The 7,966-nt window shown below is 35.7% G+C and overlaps 1 protein-coding gene across 2 annotated transcripts; it reads right to left on the bottom strand.

The window, feature by feature from the left end:
- Positions 1-475: 475 nt before the first annotated feature.
- On the bottom strand, positions 476-7,741 carry LOC107867159 (protein ROOT INITIATION DEFECTIVE 3). Of its 2 annotated transcripts, none has more exons than XM_016713290.2 (8): positions 7,422-7,741; positions 5,801-5,914; positions 5,574-5,707; positions 5,341-5,488; positions 4,808-5,007; positions 4,098-4,225; positions 3,426-3,673; positions 476-1,047 (listed from the first exon to the last, which is right to left on the bottom strand). In XM_016713290.2, the coding sequence occupies exons 1-8, from the start codon at positions 7,644-7,646 to the stop codon at positions 886-888; spliced, it is 1,359 nt and encodes a 452-aa protein (XP_016568776.2). In that variant the 5' UTR covers positions 7,647-7,741; the 3' UTR covers positions 476-885. The 2 variants fall into 2 exon arrangements, with proteins under 2 accessions (XP_016568776.2, XP_047267111.1); XM_047411155.1 differs by having other exon boundaries at positions 975-1,916; positions 7,422-7,703.
- Between the last annotated feature and the right edge of the window lie 225 nt (positions 7,742-7,966).

Raw genomic sequence — 7,966 nt, 5'->3', positions numbered from 1 at the left:
AATATTAAAAATCAATTAATAGAGATAGTATGATAAAATAATTATATCCGTAATTATTTTCTTAATGGATATGCCGTGAGAAGTAGTAGATTTTTGAGTCACACTTGAATTCTGTAGCATTTAAAAGAGGACAAAGGATATTCAACGTACATTTCAAAAAGGTGGCAAGAGATCTACCCCACTTGATCCCTTCTCAGTCGAGCTTGTCGCATTAAACTTGCCTAGTCTATCATGTGATTTGCGATCAACCATGGTTTGCGATTGATCACACAGTACCGTGTTTACCCACTGCCCACGTTGCGGGCTTCCCTAGGATTACCCCTCCACCCCACACCCCACCCCAAAAGAAAGAAAAAAGTAGTAGTTTTACAATCCCCGCTACTAACATCACTGTTTGCAGTCAATATATGTAATCTTCAGGGAGTTTCTCAACTCAGATGAAAGCGATTTCACGAGAATATGCTACAATTGAGACTAATTAAAAATGTCACGGCCGTATTGGAATCAACTCAATCCAACAACAACAACATACACGGTATAATAATACAAAATGCAGTCTAGGTATAATAATACAAACTAGACCTTACCTTAGAGGTATAGAGGTTGTTAAACTCAACAATTTAAATCTATTTATGCCTTGTAAAACAAAATCAAATTTCAACTGTATTGTCAAAACTGATTGCAGCTGAACCTTATAGTGAAAAAAAATTAAGTTGCTGCAGGTAGGAATCGGTATGTCATAGGCTGGGGTTAAGAGCTGGCTAACTTGGTGAGCACCCTCACATTCCATAATGTAGGCAGAAGTTTCAGATCCCATAAGCAGCTTTCGCTTTCGTTCTTTCGATCACCATGTTTTAGAAAAATAAAGTTAATGGGACTCTGTCCTTAAGCATTTCCAGCTTGTTCCCCATCCAATAGCTCAGTTACACAAAACTGATGTAGAGTTTGGAACTTTTTTTCCCACTGTTGAATCATTTGAATGGATCTGCTGCGGTCAAGTTTTAGCCTTTCGATCTCCATTTCAGAAGCAGAAGAAGACCCTTGTCTCTATATGCAGGAAAAACTCACTATTAATTGCAATTCTCAATAGTATGACATATTTACAGCAATGGGATTAACCGTAGAAACAGTTGTAGTCCCATAAAAAGTCAAAGTGATGCATATAGCCACGATAGACAAAATACACCTCTGAGATGTCTTGTAAATATATATTTTGAACCTTAACAAGTCATTTACATTCTCCAGCCAACGAAGAAGAACACACATCTCTTCTAGCTGTAATGTGACTGAAAGTAGCATCTAGAGACAGCTAAAGGCTTCTTGAAGACAATAATTATGTGTGATATAATCAGTACACTCAGCAAATCTGCCTGCAGTCTATCTTCAATCAGATTGCCCTTTACCACTTAAACAGTAGGAATGCCCTTCAAGTGCAATATTGCAGTTGAGGGCAAGATCAATCTTTTGTAAGTATAATGACTAAAGTAAAAAATGTGGAAAATAAAAATTTTAGATGATACACACATCATGACATCAATTGTAGAAAAATTGTTGACTACAGACATTTTCCTCCAAAACATTCTTTTGCGAATGTGCCATAAAAAGTAGTCATTGAAAGCAGTGCAGCACATGAAGAGTTCCGCAAAATTATGTCTGCAGAGCCACAAAACAGGTGATATGAAACAAGATACGGAGCTAATTGTGGACGAATGCAAGAAGTCTAGTGGATCATTGACTTGTTCCAAATCTAACGCGTCCAAGAATTGCACACAAAGGAGTTGCATGATATCAAGAGTTGGTTTAAGGTGTTTGGATAGCCATTTTGCTGATTCATGCCAAGATACCATGTTCGGGGGGCTTCGTAATTGCCAGTTGAACTTCCAAGTTTTGGGTTAAAAATACTCAAAACCAATGACCTGATTACAAGAGAAGACTTTGAAGTAAGAGCGACAGAGGAAGGACTAGATAAATGATCTGGGATCCTCATTGACATGGGAGAAGACAGGATATTAGTTTATGGGTTTTAAATCATAACCTTTTTTGATTACTGAGTTCTCTGAATAGATTTGTGTGCAACTAATTTTTATCATAAATACATGATTTGAGCCAAAGTTTACTGGGTTTTGCAAAACCTGTACTGTTTAGGCAACAGGACAATTTACTTGCTAGATTTTTTAACCAGGTAAGGTAAGTATTATGACGGGTTTCAGAAGTAATGAGGAAATTCTATCCAGAAATATTTACACGAGTGAAAACCACCAAGAATTCTCATATGCGATTTATATCCAAAAATAACACCCAAGAAAGCGACATACTTCTTTAAAATAATAGATATAGCTTAAAAGGAAATTTTAACATGTTTGGCAAGGAGGTGGAATCTGTATCATTAGATCTTGTAAGTTCATTAAATGGTGGTCAAGAATGGCCTTACCCGAAATTTGCTTACAGATCAATCAGTGCAGATATGTTATGGCTAAGAAATACCTACGTGATGTGTGGAAGCAACAGAGGAAAAGTCTGTCTGCTGGAGCATCCAGATCATTGATTTCAGTTCCGAAGGGTTGAAAGATTTTAGGGATATGTCTTTTTATTGAATTTTCTTGTTATGTATAAATGAAGTTAAAGCTCGATTTTTAGAGAAGTTTTGCATATTTTGAGATTGATAAACATCATTGTGAGGCTTGGAACCCTCTTTGTTTGGATTGAACTTTGGGATTACTTTCAGGATTGATTCTTGATGGTAGTGCTTTCTTTTTCAGATTTTTATATTTTTTTCTTGTCGTTCTTTAGGGGTGATTGGTTTCACGTAACAATTGTTGCCTGAGATTCTTTGTGCTCTGCAATTACTGTTGGAATTCCTATCCTTTTATTATCATTAGTCAATATTTTTTAGTTATATTGTATGCATCCCAGATCTTATCAACTGGTCTTATACGATAAATAAAGAAAAAAGATAAGAATTTGGTGTCAGTTGACACAAACTAAATCCTCATTTTGAAAGTATCTATTCCCAGTCAAAAAGACATGAATGAAGTAAAGTACTTCCTATTCCCTATTTCCCAGAAAAGATCCATTTGTTCCTTTTTTACCGTCCCAAAATTGGGTCAAATTCAAATAAAATGTTTAACAAACCTATAATATAAAAAGTCATGTTTTACCCATTTCCTTCTACTCATACAAAACAGAAAGTTAAGAGATGGACAACACCTTCCCCTAATAACACTTGAATAATTCACAGTTTCAATACTTCTCATAAATAGTCATGCCAAGTCGAACAACTAAACAAGGACTGTTAATTGGGAAAATGTCCTATTTATAACCATAGAACTTGAGAATGTGGAACACACAATAATAGTAAGAGGGAGTTGAAACAACAAAACAGGCAACAAGAAAAAGGAAATGCAAATTGAACAAGAAAATCTGACCTGAAGCTCTAAGATTTGATTGTTTAGTGTCTGGATACTGATATATGAAGCTTCAACAGCTCTATCAGGGTCGTTACGGGGGCCAATTACTGCCTTGTAGTCATTTTCATCTGTTGAGTTAGCATACTTTTCCAATGGTGGAGCTAATGATACCCCATGCCTCTTTACGGAGGACACTTGGGAATTCACGGATCCTCTGGAACTCAGAAGAGATTGCTGTCTAACAACAACAATATTGTTAACTGGACCTGTTAAAAGTTACTGTTGAAGTTAATACAATGAGAAGATGTTTCATTGACATGGACAATGAAGAAAATAGAAGAGGTTGAAACTAGATATAATTAAGAAACCACTGAAATGAATCATATTGCTAAAGAATAATCATATTTATCATGTGTGGATACTACCAAGTGTCCTAACCGAAATAGGTTTATTCTAATTCTTTCTGCATTAATTAACTGTTGCAACAAGACAATAGGATTTCAAGAGGGGAAACACAATTTTTAGGATGGACTGATGGTGACCCACAATATTTTCTAAGGAATCACTTATACAAACCTTACTTGATCTTCATGCATGACTAACAATTTTTTTAAAGAATTTCAAGAAACAGAATATATTAAAATTGTAGCAATGAGTCATTTGAAGAAGTACTTAGGATATCAACTGTACCTTTTGCATGCCTAAAAATTCGGGCGATGTTATGGTTTTTGGTGTTCCACACTCGAACCATGCCATCCTCTGATCCAGAAATTAGCAAGCCCCCGTCCATACTTAATGCTAAGCATGTAATAGCCTTACTGTTTCATGCATCATTGTAGATTTATTCAAGGAAAATGCACAACAGATAAATGGGAAGACAAAAATTAGCATGTATCTGCAGGAATAAGGCAATGGCTGCCAGAGAAGTTCAACATTACTGGGACTATCACAGTTTATAAAATAGCACGCTTAGCATGTGCTCTGGAATATTTTGTCATAGCCCATATAAGAACATCAAGTAGACCATATTAACTCCATAAACATATTGAGAGAAATTCCCTAGTCACAAATTCAACCAAGCATTCACCAGAATGCAAACTCCATATGCTACATGCCTAAACTATTAGATTACTACTAAATAGCTCTTGAAATTCGGCATTCAAGAAGAATATGGAGATTCCAAGCAACAACCTTTTCATGTTTGACACTTCAACATGAAGCGATTAGTGATGCCAACAAATATTAAGCAGAGTCATAGGGTGATTTCATGTACTCTACAGGACAGCAAAGAACCATATAGTGGTGCTCATGAAACATAAAATGTCATACAGACAAAACCAGATGTTCACTTTAGCGAGAGCACACAAATATCTATATAACAAAGCATAGATATTGCAAACCTTTGCTCAGACAGAAACCCAAGAATGTGCAATCCATAATTATTGTTGGGGTTAGCAAAAGCATTTAGTGCTGCTATGTATATTTTCCCATCTCTACCACCAGCATAGAAGACATCTTCTCCAGGATCCAATGCAATTGCATCAATTATTGTTGGAAACACAATGTTTCTCAACAATTTTCCCCTCGAAAGACTCCAAACCTAGGATAAATGGACAACTAAGAATATTGAGACTCAGACAAAGGTATACACTGACATCACTAATTATTTATTGACAGTCACTACAACACAAAGCAAACAACACTCTGAAACCATTAAAAGAATGAATAAAAACATACTAAATTCGTAAGAAAATGAAACATCCGTAGCATCAAATTGAAATAAAATAAGTTTGTCATAAAGTCACTTGACTTAATTCTTTATGATAGACATCAAACATAGTGGTCAAGTTCATTAGCAACTGGTTCTTCAAAATTACCAAAAAGTACAAACAATTACTTAACCATCAATAAATTGGGAAAGTACAAGGCAAACCTTGCAAGTTCTATCTTCTGAAGCAGAAACAACAATAGCATTAGCTCCGCCGTATCCAATGACAACATCAGTCACCTTCAAAGAATGCTCAGAGAAACTATACTCATAAGGTTGTCTTGCTTTTCCCCTCAACAAGTCATCAAATACCCTAATTTTAGTAAATTTCCATATATTAGCCCTCAAAACATCAAACAAAAGCTAGACAAAAGAAAAACATATGAAGTAAATAATACATAATAAGCGACCAAACTCGAACAGATCCATCCTCTGAGCCAGAAATCAGAAGTGATTGATCATCATTGAATAACAAGCAAGTAACCCCCCTATAATGGGCCTGCCACTTCTTAAGTAGTTTACCAGTCGCAACCTATAAATAAAATAAAGCATAGAACACTTATTCATCAAATACAATGAGCTACTTAAAAAAAAAAAAAATGACAAAGAAAAACTTGGTATAAACCTGCCACAAGTATATGTCACCGGATGCACCTCCTCCGGCTATAAAAGTTCCCTCACCGTTGGAAACAAGTGGATTTATTGGTTCCGCTGGGAAGCTTTTAACTTCCACTTGAGGCTACACAAATGTAATTAATGAAAATCAATAGCTGCAGCACTACACATAACGTGTGCAAACATGACACACTAACAGTTTTATCAAAACTAAGTTTTCTAACAAGCAATCAGGACTGGCTAGAAGGTATTGAGACACACAAGACAAATTAAGGAGGAAAGCGCTCCCAAGCAAAATCTTTTTTCATTTTGAGACTCGAACCCAAGACCTTTAGTTAAGTGAGTATGAGGCCCGACTATGACCTAGTTTAATACTTCTTTCAAAAAATATTGAGGAGCCAACATAATGGCTCTTCTTAAAGTTAGTTTTACAGCTTATTTGGATGGTTGTTACCAGTTGCATTGTATCGTTTTGTTAGTCTAAATATAATGTTTATTTTGATCGTTACTTAAATTTTGCTATATGGTATCGTTAAATCCATCGTTAGGTAACAAAGAAAACTCCCATTTTGTGGAACGAACAATTTGGTATGATCATGTCGGTACCTTTTTTTTGCATTTACTCTTTATTTATTATTTAACAATCTTATTTATCCTTTATCTTACCTTTGTATAGTAGCTTTACCCAGTACCCTAATTTTCTTTTAGCTTTATTCTTCAAATTATTGGTGTGTGACATTATGTAACAACAGAAAACAATACAATCTATCCAAACATTAATTTCATTAAAATACAGTAGGATAAAATATAATATGTAACAAACATCTAAACAGAGTGTTAGGTGGCAGATTTTATTGAGATGTCTTGGCAAGCAATTAATCGAACAGCTTAACTTTGGACTATAATAAAAGTGTGAATTCACAAAACATTGTGAATTCTTCAAATTGTTCACGTGTGACATTATGTAACGACAGAAAATGATACAATCTATCAAAACGTTATACTCATTAAATCAATACAGTACGATACAATACAACACATAATAACAAATCAATACATTATGATACTATATGTAACAACCATCCAAACAGAGCGTTAAGCAGCAGATGCCCTTGCAAGCAATTAGTCAAAAAGCTTAACTTCGAACTATAATAAAAGAGTGAATTTAACAAAACTAAGGTAATACAAGTGACAATTACTTCTTGATGTTTATCTTGTTCCAGGACCAGTAAAGTTCAATAACGGAGGTGCTTGGCGCCGGTAAAATCAGTAAGACAATGCAGTACGATATAATACAATATAAGACAATACATTATGAAGCAATATGCGCCCTTGCACGCACAGCATAACTTCCGAAAGTATGAATTTAACAAAATTAAGGTAATACAAGTGACAATTACTGGTTGATCTTTTCCTTGTTCCAGGACCAGTAAAGTTCGATAACGGAGGTGCTTGGAGCCGGTAAATTCAGTAAAACAATACAGTACTATATATGACAATACATTATCAAGCAATATGCAAATTTTATTGAGACGATGCGACGCCTTGCACGCACAACATAACTTCGGAAAGTATGAATTTAACAAAACTAAGGAAATACGAGTGATAATTATTTTTTTGTATTTGATTACCTTGTTCCAGGACCAATAAAGTATAGAGCCTGATGAAGAAGATTTAGTATTATGAGGTTGAGATTGAGATGAGGCGAGAAAGCGGCCGCCGATACAGGTAAGGCCGTGGGAAGGGGAGGAGCAGGAGCGATAACGGAGGTGCTCGGCGCCGGTATGGAGGTCCCAACAGCCAATACCGGCGTCGGTCGGCGACGAAGCTATTACCAGTTCCGGCTGCTCCGTCATTTGGTAGGTTTTGCAAGGGGATTCACTGTACTAGTCGAGTTTTTGCGCGAGTTTGAAATTTTGAAGAACGGGTATTGCAGGGTCTATTAATATCTGGGCTGGAAAATAAGCTATCCATTGGGCCGAATAAAGCCCAGCCTATTAACACTTCAATTCGCGATCCCTCTAGCAGTACGACCCAAAAGGCCCATTAACACAGCAATTCTTTTTGGGCAAACAACATAAATCCGACAGTTTGAGGCTTAATTACAGAAAATACAAACATTTTACATAATTACTGAAAATTTTAATTTTGGGTCTGTCAAAATACATAATTAACT

The sequence above is a fragment of the Capsicum annuum genome, chromosome 4, assembly GCF_002878395.1.
Source record: "Capsicum annuum cultivar UCD-10X-F1 chromosome 4, UCD10Xv1.1, whole genome shotgun sequence".
Classification (NCBI taxonomy): domain Eukaryota; kingdom Viridiplantae; phylum Streptophyta; class Magnoliopsida; order Solanales; family Solanaceae; genus Capsicum; species Capsicum annuum.
This window is presented reverse-complemented; position numbering and strand designations above follow the sequence as displayed.

Excerpts from the sequence above, each read along its gene's own strand:
- LOC107867159 (XM_016713290.2), bottom strand. The coding sequence starts at position 7,646 with ATGACGGAGCAGCCGGAACTGGTAATAGCTTCGTCGCCGACCGACGCC. Across the intron at positions 5,915-7,421 it reads TTTATTGGTCCTGGAACAAG|CCTCAAGTGGAAGTTAAAAG; the intron begins GTAATCAAATAC and ends ACATTTGTGTAG. Across the intron at positions 5,489-5,573 it reads CGAGTTTGGTCGCTTATTAT|GGTATTTGATGACTTGTTGA; the intron begins GTATTATTTACT and ends TACTAAAATTAG.